Source organism: Mesoplodon mirus, assembly GCF_964341445.2.
Source record: "Mesoplodon mirus genome assembly, chromosome: 7".
In the NCBI taxonomy this organism is placed as follows: domain Eukaryota; kingdom Metazoa; phylum Chordata; class Mammalia; order Artiodactyla; family Ziphiidae; genus Mesoplodon; species Mesoplodon mirus.
The window spans coordinates 117006583-117020434 of NC_138983.1; the positions used below are offsets into that span (position 1 = coordinate 117006583).

At 34.2% G+C, this 13852-nt stretch overlaps 1 protein-coding gene across 2 annotated transcripts in view; it reads left to right on the plus strand.

The window, feature by feature from the left end:
- The window catches only part of ATM (ATM serine/threonine kinase), a 141566-nt gene that overhangs the window by 93829 nt on the left and 33885 nt on the right, over positions 1–13852 (plus strand). For both annotated transcript variants that reach the window (XM_082629283.1, XM_082629284.1), the window contains exons 40-47: positions 1226–1381; positions 4568–4655; positions 6679–6767; positions 6867–6969; positions 7879–8027; positions 9407–9511; positions 11025–11144; positions 13564–13798. In XM_082629283.1, coding sequence (XP_082485409.1) covers positions 1226–1381; positions 4568–4655; positions 6679–6767; positions 6867–6969; positions 7879–8027; positions 9407–9511; positions 11025–11144; positions 13564–13798 — 1045 coding nt within the window. The remainder of the gene's footprint in view (positions 1–1225; positions 1382–4567; positions 4656–6678; positions 6768–6866; positions 6970–7878; positions 8028–9406; positions 9512–11024; positions 11145–13563; positions 13799–13852) is intronic.

A 13852-nucleotide genomic window follows, 5' to 3' on the forward strand; every position in this document is an offset into this window, starting at 1 on the left:
AACTGAAACATTGTTTAACGTAAATGCATTTACATCTTAAAAATTAACTCCTCTATATCCCCCTCATTCCTTTCCATCCCACTCTTAGAAAAAGCAGTGTTAGGCCTTTCAGGGTTTGTGTTTCTGGTTAGAAAGTTACTGCTTCACCATATTGTTTTATATTGAATCCTCTTGTGAGAAAGCCCATAAGAAGCTTTAACTATAGCTGGAAACAAGTCTTTTCTCAGTGTTGGGAGGCAGTTTCACCTCTGAATCATTCATTTTTTATTTATCATTGAGTTAGAATGGTATTGACATTAGTTGGCCTTGGAGAAGATATCGTTTCTCAACATTAAGTTTTTATTCCAAATACAACCTTGAAGAAGATTGCTTGAGAGAATATGACTGGGACATAGAATAAAGGGTAAGGACCTGAGTTCAGGTTCACGTTTCTCAGAACAGCTACAATTAAGTCTTGGCTATGTGATAGGCACTTTATTCACCAGCTTTGTAAGCATTATTTACTCATTACAAGTATTCTCTGAGGTATATATTGTTTCTGCGTTTTACAGATGAAGAAATTGAGCCTTAAGAAGATAAGTTGCCAAAATTCATACAACTTGTAGTAGGTGAACCAGCTGGATTTGAACCTAGCTAGAGTATCCTACGCTAATACCAGTGCTCTTAACCACTCCATGTCAAATCTCTGTAATGTTTGTTTTGAGAAAGATAATATCATGGTCCCTTCCAGTTATGGCCTACTGTTATCACAGTGGAAGATTTTTTTTAAATAACCTCAACCTAGGCAACTAAGAAGAAAATTAACTGCAATAGGAAAGACATGTAAATGTGTCTTAGAAGAAACAATATTTTCATTGAATTGGCCATTTAAAAACACTCGTGTATGTGTTATTAGTTATTCTGTATAGACTATGCTTAGCCCATGGTTGATGGATCCCTCAGTGGAGGGCATGTATGAACCCCAAATTTGTATGGGATGATGGTTCATAGCTTTCATCAGACTTTCTAAAAGGTGTGTGATCCAAAAAGAGTGACGGAGCTCTTCAGCTATGTTATCTTAGATGTTCATAGTTATATATTGGGGGTATGTTGTTTTTTGTTATTTAAATGTAATTTTCTTTTTAACTAGCACTTGCTACCATTGTATTCTATATCAACATACTTTTCTTTTGGCACTTAAGTTAAAGAAATGGACATGACTAGATATTTAAATTTTTTTCTTTAGACCTTCTTCAGGAACCGTTTTTGATGATGCTTTCTGGCTGGAATTGAATTATCTAGAGGTTGCCAAGGTAGCTCAGTCTTGTGCTGCTCATTTTACAGCATTGCTCTATGCAGAAATCTATGCAGATAAGAAGAACATGGACGATCAAGAGAAAAGGTAATGGAATTTGGAAGTTTTTGTTTGTAAAATTGGTGTTGACACTGTTTCATTAAAGGTATATATTAAACATTTGTTTTACTGCCACTCCCATTTAAAAGATATTTTAGATAGACATTGTCTATCTTTTAAAGAAAAATGATAATAAAAAATTTTTTTAAGAAATAAGCAATTCTCCTCTGAAATAGAGATGTTTATTACTTAAGAATTATAAAAATTATACACATAGCAAACTCCTGGGGGACAGAGATCATCCTTATTTTCCTCTGTATTCCCCATAGTAACTAGCATTAGGAACTTAATATAAGTGATCAATAATTATTTTTCAAATGGTTGAGTGATTCTCTAACTTCAATTAAATTGTTTACCACTATTCCTTCAGTTTATTGAAGATACATTTTACTTATTGACTAGAAGTAATGTAACTGATTGCTTTCTGTGACTAAATCACTTTATTATTTTATCTACCTGTATTTCTACTACTTTAATTTGCTTTTCCTCTGAGTTAGAACTTTCATAAAAGTCCAACAAGTATCCTAGATAATAGGGAAAAGCAAAAAAGAGCCAGGAAAGTCAAAGAGTAAAAAATACACAGTTTATTGTCCCAACTGCCCTCCTCAAATCTTTATTTCAAATAACTTAGTGTTTATTTTTATAGTTATCCTCACTTTTCCACCACAAAATCACTCATATTACAAAATTAGCAACGAGATGTTATATTGATGTATTTCTTATGCTTGCTACTTATAACTTCTACTTTGGATTGTTATTAAGCTAGAAGCAGTATGGTTTTTGGACTGTGGAAAACCGGGAACTGGAATTCAGAGCCTAGTTCAAATATAATTAACTTAGTAGACTTGGACTGATCTCTTAACTCTCTGGTTTGTTTTAATTTCTACTTTTCAATTGAAAACAATTAATAATCTACAATATGTAGATCATTTTTATAATGTATAAGTGATATGTTTGTGATCACTTAGACTTTGTACAAAGACAAGTATTGATATGTTGTCCTTTAAGTATGAAATGAGTAAGAAATTGATTTTTGCCTTCTCTTGATCTTAAAAATTTGGCAAAAGTCCTGCATACTTAGGAGTAGTAGTTTTAATCTGAATGTGCCTCGGTATCTTGGCTCCATAGAATAATATTTTTTACTAATCAGGAGTGAATAACAGCTCTTATTTGAGTATAAATAAAAGCTCTTTTAATTTGAGAATAGGTGATCATATAGAATGTGACACATTTTTGCAAAATTGCTTGTTTAACAAGCAGGAGTGCCTGGATTTTATTTTGGTTAACTTTAGGGGAAAAGTGCTTGACAAATGGGGCTTGCTGTTTGCTTTGACAGTCTGATTTTGATTTTTTTTTTTTTTTCAGATGCCTGATGGGAAGGGGAGGGCAAACAGACATAAAGTGTATAGAGAGGGTAGGGAATGCTAATTTTCTTCAGTGGCTCAGGTGAACTGAGGCTTTTATAAATCTAAAGTGATCAGGAAAAGTATAAAAGCAAAATACAGATCAACAGTTTACAAACACTGTCAGGTCAAAAAAATGAATTGCTCTCTTAGGTTTTCTATTCAAGTTAGTTAATAGCAAAATGCCTTATACTAGGTATTCAGGAATACATACAGAGTTTTATTTGTTAACTTGCTCCTGAGAAAGTATGAGTCTTCAAAGTTAGTATCCATAATTTTTTTTAGAAAGAAGTCAAAACTCCTTCAAACAGGATTTAGACAACCAGTCGTAGTTCACACCTCAGTCATTTTAATATTCCTAATACCTAAGGCAATGCCTGACAGAAGTCCTGGCAACTCTGCTTTTTGCCTAGATGAATTATAGCTCTAGACTCAAAATCATAGACTCTAATACTGTTGTTCGTACTTTCCAAGTTTCTCCTCTAAAAACTTTTTTCTGCATAACTTACCAATAAGGAAAATATATGTAATATTTACATATAAAGGTTATAAAGCAAAATAGAATGTTGTCAGTGCCATTTTGTCAATGGGTCTCCTCTATCCCATCCCTCTGTGCTCCTCCAAGAAGTAAATGTTATCTCGTGTTTTGTGTTGCTCATTTGTTTGGATGATACTGTTTTCATGTGAGTAGAAACCCATAAATATAGTTTAGTTTCCTTATTTTTAAGCTTCCTAAGAAGTTATATGTGTGCTTTCCTACAACTTGTTTTTTTCCCTCAGTTTTTTGGTAAGATTTGTCTATGTTGTGTGTTGCTGTGGTTCATTAATTTGTCACTGCCACATAATAGGCCAGTGGGAGAATATGCCACAATTCATTTAACCATTCCCCTGTTAATGATAGGTGTAGAATTATTGGGTTTCAGGGTATACAAATTTTCAGTCTTATAAGATAGTGCCAAATTGGTTTTTAAAGTGGTTTTACCAACTCAGAAATGTAGTTCATGAAGAAGTGGCTCAGTAGGAAGCTTTACATTTGAAGAAGGGATTCAAACTACCACTATTTCTAGTTTGAGTAAAAAAAAAGTAAAGAAGAAACTGAAATAAGTATAGGTAAATAATAGAGGTAACATCATTTATGATAGTATTTATTTTATACATTGGATTATTATTGTCATAAACACTATAGCTGGCATGGTTTTAGAATTGAAATTAGTTATAGGACTGAGTATCATATGCATACGTAAAGCTGAAGCCTTGGAGTAGAGAAATCTGAATTCTAATTCTGACTATCACTTATTAGTTTTATTACCTTGGGTGTTACTGATCCACTTCCTTTTTAACACTTAATATTATCAGACTTCTTAATTTTTGCCAAATTATCAAGTGTTAAGTGGTGTCTCAAGTGTGGTCTTAATTTGTGTGCCTGTGTTTATTAATGAGGTTAAACTTCAGGTAAAACCACTGACAGAACATTTAGGAATTGAACTCAGGGGCTTCTGCTCTATTTTTAAGCTCTGTAAATAAGCATATTTTGTCATATAGCCTTCCCATAAATGAGACTGTCATTAAAATGTAATTCTCATTCAAAGAATTAATACTAACAAATTCCTTTTCTATTCTAGGCCTAACTGATATTGTTTTTAAAAATAAATGGTCATTATATTTTATTTGTAATCTCTGTTAGTTTTTTCTGTCAAAGTGTATGGTATATGTATTAGCAAGCTTCAAAATAGTATATTCCCATTAAAAGAGGTGCTCTTGTGACAAACAGAAGTCTTACGTTTGAAGAAGGAAGCCAGAGTACAACTATTTCCAGTTTGAGTGAAAAAAGTAAGGAAGAAACTGGAATAAGTTTACAGGTAAATATTATTGACCTTATTATAAATGATAATATTTGTTTCATACTTTGAACTATTATTTTGTTATAAAGACTATATAGATTTGATTTGTCATTTGATTTTCAAACTGAAGTTACCTTTTTGGACTGTCATATACATAAATTCATGGTTTGAGGCTTAGGCCTTGGAGTAGACAAACTTGAGTTATAACCCTGACTCAACCACTTAGTTGTGTAATCTTGCACAAATTAGTTAACTTTTCCAACCTTGAGTTCCTTTATCTGAAAGATGGAAGTAAAACCACCTATCTCATAGGGTGAATTTATACCATGTATTTTCTGCTACAGTACTCTGTTCATTTTTCTTTGTAGCACGTAACATTTATAATTATATTTTTATTTGTTTACTTGTTTATTGTATGTCACATCTCAGGGCAGATTGCTTCTTCTGTAAATTTTTTAATGTTTACTCTTAAATTGACCCATTCTTGCTGAATGTCTTTGGTCACCTAATTCCTCTAAAATGAGTTTCATCTTCTTCAGTTTGCTTAAACCTCTGATGTTCTCTTCTCTGTCTTTTGTTTGTCTCTCCTCCTACTTCTTGGACAAGATAGGGGACATTATAGGAAGTCCCACCACATCCCACTGTCAAACATAGAAATCTCCCTGCATCTGCTACCATTGTAATCTTTCCTCTTGTTAAAGCAGAGAAAGTTCCTTCTTCTGTCCTTCTTTCTGTGCTTTGTTTTTCATCAACCCTTTCTCAGGAACATTTTTTTTTATTGTGTCATGGTCCTTCTCAACATATTCAAATTTTCAAACTCTATTAAAAACATTCTCCTTCAAACAGACACAAAATCATTTCCCTTTTCCCTATGTTCTCTTAAAGGTGACATCTTTTTTTTCTCCCTTTCCATCACAGCCAAACCTTGTGAAAAAGTTGTCTGTATTTCCTGTCTCCATTTCCTTCCTTTTACTCTCTCCACTGAATAGCACTTGCTAATGTCACTCATAAACTTCATGTTACTAAGTCTAGCAGTCACCTTTCATTCAACTTCTTCCTTAATGTTTCATCAACACTTAACGCCATCAACCATGCCTTACTTGAAATATGTTCTATCTACCTTTTTGAAACCATTCTCCTGATTTTTCTCTTTCCTTTTTTTGCTTCTTTATAGTCTTAGCCTCTTCTCTGAGTTTTTGGAGTATCTCCTGTGCTTCAGGCACTGTGCTAGGCTTCTGAACTGAATGTTCCAATACTGAGGGCTTGATTTCATGTTTATGAATAGAAACAGTTTGATTAGAATTAATAGAATTATGCCAATATCAATTTGTGTTTAGAAAGTATTTCCTGGAGCAAGTACCATTAAGAGAATTAAATTGCTTGATCAATTTTCTCTGCAATGCAGTTTCTAATTTTCTGTTTTCTTTTTTTGATTTTTGTTTTCTTTTTCCTTTTTTTCTTTCTGTTTTGTTTGCTATTTTCATTTTTATTTTACTGAGATTATTTTAAGCAGAATCAGTTCTTTCCTGAGTAAATTTTATAACAAAATTTTGAGTCATCAAACCAATTCTTTATCCATATCACATTTTACCAATTATAACATAGTACAACTTTAAATTTTCTCTCAAAGAAAACCTTTACAGCTTGTATTTTTACCAAATTCAGTTTTCAAGAGTCAGACTTTGCAGGACTTCATTTTCCCATGTACAGTTTTAGCTGTTGACAGGATTGTTTGCTTTTGTTTTTATGATTATTTTTGCATGTGTTAGAAGCCTGTTAGGTTGGGATTTATTTCTTATCTAATTCACTAAATCGTGAGCAATTCTTCTCAGGTAGTCTGCAGCCATTCTGTCGTCTGGGATCAGTTTGTTGTGTTGCTGATCAGTATCTTTAGTATATATTTAAATATCATTATATTTTACTTTTATAACATAACATGTAGAGTTGGGAGTTCCATGATGGTAATGATATAATTTCAAATTTGCTGAATTCATAAACTGATAGTTTTCCCCTCCAATTTTTGTTGTTTCCATGTTTTTAGGATCTGCTCTTAGAAATCTACAGAAGTATAGGAGAGCCAGATAGTCTTTATGGTTGTGGTGGAGGAAAAATATTACAACCCCTTACTAGGTAAATTGCTTTTTTATAGATAACGCTATAGTAATTCTGTTATGAAAGAAGTTACATGTTTGTAAAACTCAAAAGCATTTAAAAACTCTTTTCTTATAGACTACGAACATATGAACATGAAGCAATGTGGGGGAAAGCCCTAGTAACATATGACCTTGAGACAGCGATCTCCTCCTCAACTCGCCAGGCGGGAATAATCCAGGTACTTTTTTTTCTGCTTTGGTAAAGCACTACTAGTGTAGTGCTCAGATTATTTCAGTATGTCAGTGGAGTATTTACACAACCAGATAAACTGTAGAGGTGAGACTGAAGGTTCTTTTTCAGGCACTGGGATTAAAACTCAGAGGGATACACAGGTAAATTGGATAAGTCACTAACCTGAAAGATAGTGTAGGTTTGTTGGTCGTAATCTTCTTAGCTAACAGTAGAAGACATTTCTTGACTGTATACAATGTGCCCGGTAGTGAATTAAGTCCTTTGTATGGAAAATCTCATGTAAACTACTTCTCATAGTTTGCACTAGAGTTTGTCCCAGGAGTTGTCATTTCTGTTACTGGCTGATATTCCTTAGCCATTCTTTTATCAAATATCAGAGCCCTTTGAGCTCTATCTTTGTGTTTTAGGGGGAACACACAAACAATATTTTAGCATTTTAGGTGATGTTGTGAACTACTAAAATTGTGAAAGTTACCTTTTTTTTTTTTTTAAAGAAGATGTTGGGGGTAGGAGTTTATTAATTTTTTCTTTTTTTTTTTTTTTGCTGTGTTGGGTCTTCTTTTTTGTGCGAGGGCTTTCTCCAGTTGTGGCAAGCGGGGGCCACTCTTCATCGCGGTGCGTGGGCCTCTCACTATCGCGGCCTCTCTTGTTGCGGAGCACAGGTTCCAGACGCGCAGGCTCAGTAGTTGTGGCTCACGGGCCCAGTTGCTCTGCGGCATGTGGGATCCTCCCAGACCAGGGCTCGATCCCGTGTCCCCTGCACTAGCAGGCAGACTCTCAACCACTGCACCACCAGGGAAGCCCAAAAGTTACTTCTTATGTTTGCTGTTTTTTGTATCTCTAGTATTCTGTTATTTTTGATTCCTTTTTTTTTTTTTTTTTAACTCCTGCATAGGCCTTGCAGAATTTGGGACTCTGCCATATCCTTTCCGTCTATTTAAGGGGATTAGATCATGAAAATAAAGAGTGGTGTGCTGAACTACAGGAACTTCATTACCAAGTAGCATGGAGGAATATGCAGTGGGACCACTGCATTTCTGTCAAGTAAGAAGAATTCAGACATTTTTAATTGCCATTTCTCTAGTTATGAATAATGAACTGTTTTTATCTTGCTCTATGAATGTAGCAGGTGTTGTGTTTTCCTGTTTTGTGGATGCTGTAAGCTAAATGCTTAAATAATACAGCAGTATGCAGTAAATATACATAGGGCTGAATTTCACTCTCTTCTTATATTAGGGCACCTTCCCCTCCACCCTCAAGATATTTTTGAAAATAGAAATATAAAAATTATTTTCTCATGAGAATCTTATTCACTTATTGTTTATAAATCCAAAGAGAACTATAGGCATTTCCCTTCCCACTCCCTGCTGCAAACATTTTATTTAGTTAGATGGCACTTTTATTGGCTGGATGGTACACGAAAGACTGTTTATCTTTATTTGTGAAATATTTTCTTTTATTAAAAAAAACACTGCTAAATCACTAGCACGGAAAGAAAACATTTATAACCTACATGTACCATCACCATGTGTTCTGAATGAAAAGCCAAACACCTAATCTAATAAAAGATTGTGTATTTATGTAAAAAGTCTTCTGATGATATAAACCAAAAAATTAAATCATATTAATTGTATGTTTAATCACTTTCACAGAAAAAAATTTCATTAATTTGAATGTCTTTCAGATTTCAAACTGTTAGATTGCTGTAAAATTAGAGATACGCACTTGTATTTTAAAAACATTTTACTCTGTGAGCTGATTCCTACTTGTCTCTGTGAATCTCCATATTCTGTTTTTCCCCTTGCATACTATATTTCAGCCATATAGCGCTTCTCCATGTTTTTTTCCATCAAGCCAGGCTGTTTTTATATCTTCTTTTTCCTCTGTTACCATGAAGGTGGCTACTTGTCGTTCAGACATATTTAGATACATCTTTTCTGACTGTCCATTCTAAAATAGCCACCCAGTCATTCTGTTTTGTTACCCTATTTTACTTTCCTACATGTCCTTTGTCACTGTCTGGTATTTTTCTTATTTATTGTCCATCTGCAAACCAGAACATAAACTCCATGAGAATGGGGACCTGATCTGACTTGTCCACTAATGGATCCCCTGCATCTGGAACCTGGTGACTAGTGCCTGGCATGTAGTAGGTGTTCATCAAATAAATAAATGAGAATATAACATGTTTAGAACCAGGAAAAATAGCTGAGAAATTCACTTTTTTCTGCTTGAAGAATTTAAATGATCCACAAAATTCTTTGTAATTCTTACCAAGTTTTCTAGAAATGCATTTTTTAAAATGGAGATATCTTAATTTTAGTTTAAAATTTTGCCTTTTGGTGAAGCCGTTTATGCACACATATCTTAGGAGTCTCTATTTTTAAACGTCTTTTTCTTTTATTTTTAAAATTATTTCACAGCAAAGGAATAGAAGGAACCAGTTACCATGAATCATTGTATAATGCTCTGCAGTCTCTAAGAGATGGGGAATTCTCCACTTTTTATGAAAGTCTCAAATATGCCAGGTATTATAAAAAAAAAAAGTTACTGTATTTTAATATTTAATGTCATGGCTTCTTTTCTGAAAACTTGAAGAATAATTTCAACACAAGGATTTGCACTGGTGAAGGAGTAAGACCTGGTGGCTGTGGTCAGGTTGTTTCTTTGTCATTCCCTTTCCCCCCTTTAAAAAAATTCCCTGTGTAATTAATAATTCATACTAGTCAGTGTTGAAACTCAAAGTAGTGCAAAAGTGGGAGGAAATATTCAACAATTAAGAATTTCATAGCTTTCACATACCTGAGAAATGAGTGCTCAGATGAATTTTATCTTTTGCAAGCATGTTTTCATAAGAATTATGAGTATTCCTATCTTAATAATTGTTTTCTATACTTCATATTTTAAATTTTTTGTATGAAAGAATTCTTTAATACACACTTGATATGTATATGTACACATATATATACATACAAATGTTTATATATATATAACCAATGTTATGTTTTAATTTTTTGTTTTAGATGTAAGAGCATGCTCATGTTAGGTACTTACATAAAGTGTTAAGTTATTTTTTTCTTATGTAATAACTTTTTCTTTGCTTATGTGGTTCAAATATATTCTACTTTTAAAAATAAAATTCCGGGCTTCCCTGGTGGCACAGTGGTTGAGAGTCCGCCTGCTGATGCAGGGGACACGGGTTCGTGCCCTGGTCCGGGAGGATCCCACGTGCCGCGGAGCGGCTGGGTCCGTGGGCCATGGCCACTGAGCCTGCGCGTCTGGAGCCTGTGCTCCGCAACGGGAGAGGCCACAGCAGTGAGAGGCCCACGTACTGCAAAAAAAAATAATAAAAAATAAAATAAAATAAAATAAAATAAAATAAAATTCCCTTTGGGAGCCCTGAACAATTATTTACACAGAACCCTAAAGAAGGTCTTCTTGTTTCCCATTCCTTTGTTTTCTTCCTGGACCCGTGTACTGAGAATTTTAATCTTTTCTCCTCTCGTAGTTATGTGGCATTTACCTCTCTTAACGTTTAGTGTACTTTTTATAAAATGGTGACTAATGGTCAATACTTAAAGGCTTGTTATGAGGTACAAATGAGATAATGCACAACAAAAAACTTAACTATAACAGGCTAAACAAATGTAACGTTTTTTGTTTAACAGTATTTGTGATCTAATAAATCCTGTACTTTATTACAGAAGTAATACTTGCTACCATTTAAGTGCTTATCATGTGGTGGCCACTTTGTTAGGCTTTTTCTGTAGGTATTCTTTAATTTTCAACTGGAAGTGAAAAAACTTGGGTTCAGAGGAATCCAGTAATGTGCCCAAAGCTATTCAGCTATTACTGGCAAAACTGGGATTTAGATCTAGGTCTGTATGATTCCAAGGCTTACTTTGTTTCCACTACCTTATGCTTGTGCTTGTGAGTGTTAGTATTATTAGATCCACACCAAGGCCTATAATGGGAAGTCAACTTTTATCTTCCTGCAAACCTCTTCTTAGTTTCTAAGTGTCTTGTCTTTTCTGCCACTAGAGTTAAAGAAGTGGAAGAGTTGTGTAAGGGCAGTCTTGAGTCTGTGTATTCCCTCTACCCTACACTTAGCAGATTGCAGGCCATCGGAGAGCTCGAAAACATTGGGGAGCTTTTCTCAAGGTATGTGATTCAAATGACTGTGTATTCCAAAGTATAACCTTTCTGTTACCAATAGGGACTTTAAAAAATAAAAACTATATAGAGACCAGCCATAGGTTTATTTCCTTTTATCAAGATATAAGTAATTAACCTAATGGACTGTGATCTTATTAAAATAAACATTTTCAAAAATATTCATTGTAAAAACTCAGGCTTTTAAAATTTAACTTGTTGTGTTTTTCTCTTTACAACTTTTTCCCTGTTCAACCCTAGATGAAATTGTTTCCTCGTGTTTTTTACCATAGCACATTGTACTCCATTCTGTTGTAGTATCACATTGCATTAGTGTCATTTTATGTATACTCTGCCATGCTGTACTAGAAGCTCCCTAAAAATAGGGCTTATTTATTCTTGAATCCTTTGTATCCCTAGTGCTTTTTCCTGGTGACCAATTCTTAGTAAACAGTCAATGGTAATGAATATGGAGTAAGTGTTTAGGGGAGATTGCCTCTTACAATGGTGAAAAGGAAGTGATCTCACTTTCCAGTGTGTCTGGATCCTTCTCTGCTAGGGAGTTATAAGGAAGAAAGGGAAAGTTTGATGAGCTGGTACCAAATACCTATGCTCTAGGATAACAGTTCGCAAAGTGTGGTGTAGAGATCCTGGTTTTCCCAAGATCCATTCAGGAGTTCATGAAATCAAAACTGTTCTTACAATTACAGCAAAATGTTATCTGGTGTTTTTGCTCTCATTCTCTCATGAGGTATAGTGAAGTTTTGGTGAGGTATCAGAGAATAGCCACAATTATCTGAAAAGACTATTAAAGTACTCCTCCCTTTTCCAACTATGTATCTGTATGAGGCTAGATTTTCTTCATATACTTCAGCCAAACATCATAGCACAGCAAACCAAATGCAGAAGCAAAGATGAGAATTCAACTGTCTCCATTAAGCCAGACATCAAAGAGGTTTGCGTAAATGTGAAACAGTGCTCTTCTCACTAAATTTGTTTTGTTTTGGGAAGAATAGTTATTTTTTTATAAAAAATGTTATTTATGAAATATGATATATAGTCAATTTACTATTGTTATTTTAAAATAAATTAATACATGTTAGATTTTTCTCAGTTTTAGTTCCTAATAAGGTAAATATTAATAGTATAATCCAATAAACAAAAGCTCTTTGGGGGTCTTCAATAATTTGTAAGAGTGTAAAGCGTTCCTGAGATTAGAAAATTTGAGACCTGCTGCTCTAGGATCATTTTGGGAGGAATTAAAGTTTTGGTTCCTGTGAATTTGTGTTACTGTTTCCTTCTTTATCAAGCAACTAAAAGAGCTTTCATTTCCTAGTCATCACCTTATCATCTTCTTAGTCTCCTTGCTTCATCTTAATTTCTCTTCATATAGTAGGCCTAAAGGATTGGACAGTATTGCTTAGTTTGAACATCTGGGAAGCACTCTGTTCATATAAACTAATTGTATGATATGCATTTTCTCTTCCTTTAATAAATAGTATTGGTATATGAAACCTTTACCAGATGCCAGCATTTCCTTCATTGGATTGTTCTTTCTTTAACAGCTGCCATTTTGCATAGAGTCATGCCCTGTGCCTGGCAAGCACAGTAGATAATGAGTTTATTACATTTCCTTGCTAACTGTCCTTTGTTGAAGCTGGACTAGAGGTATAGATGTTCTGAATGATAGGCCTGATGAATGTGTTCTCATTTCAGAAGAATGTTAGTTTAGAAGTGCTGTTTTTTGTGAGGTTGAAGAGTATTTTTAAGAAAATCTTGAAAGTATCATCTTTTAAGTAAATCTTGAAAGTATAAAAATATTAAATCACTATGCTGTATACCTGAAACTAGCATAATATTGTAAATCAACAATAACTTCAATTTAAACAAAGAAAGAAAAAATCTTTAGATGTTCATCATCTGTTGGGTTCTCTGCTGACTGACCCTCAGAGGTCTGACCATATTGTAGGTTTCTAAACTATGGTCCTTATTTTGGATTATTTTAGAAGTTCCAGTCATGTTACTACAAAAATTCCTTTGTGTCCTGCCCCCCAGGGGTGCTTTGTGACCACCTAGAGGGGTGGGATAGGGAGGATGGGAGGGAGATGTAAGAGGGAGGAGGTATGGGGATATAAGTATATGTGTAGCTGATTCACTTTGTTATAAAGCAAAAACTAACACAACATTGTAAAGCAATTATACTCCAATAAAGATGTTAAAAAAAAAAAGAGAGAGAAAATGTTGGACCAGGTCAAGGGTAGGTAAACTATAGCCCTCAGGCCAAATCCGGCCCACTGCCTGTATTTGTCAATTAAAAAAAAAAAATTCCTTTGTGTTTATTAAACCTTAAGTTTCAGAACCTGCATATTAGCAGGGTTTTTTTTTTTTTTTCATTTCTCTTACGTGAATTCTGTGATTTGGCTTTCAGATCAATAACAGATAGGCAGCCCTCTGAAGTATACATTAAGTGGTGGAAACATTCCCAGCTTCTCAAAGACAGTGATTTTAGTTTTCAGGAGCCTATAATGGCTCTACGCACAGTCATTTTGGAGATCTTGATGGAAAAGGAAATGGAAAACTCGCAAAGGGAGTGTCTTAAGGACATTCTCACCAAGCATCTTGTAGAACTCTCTGTATTAGCCCGAACTTTCAAGAACACTCAGGTAATCAGATTTAAAACTATGTCATCTCACCTCTTGACCTTGCCTTTTATTACC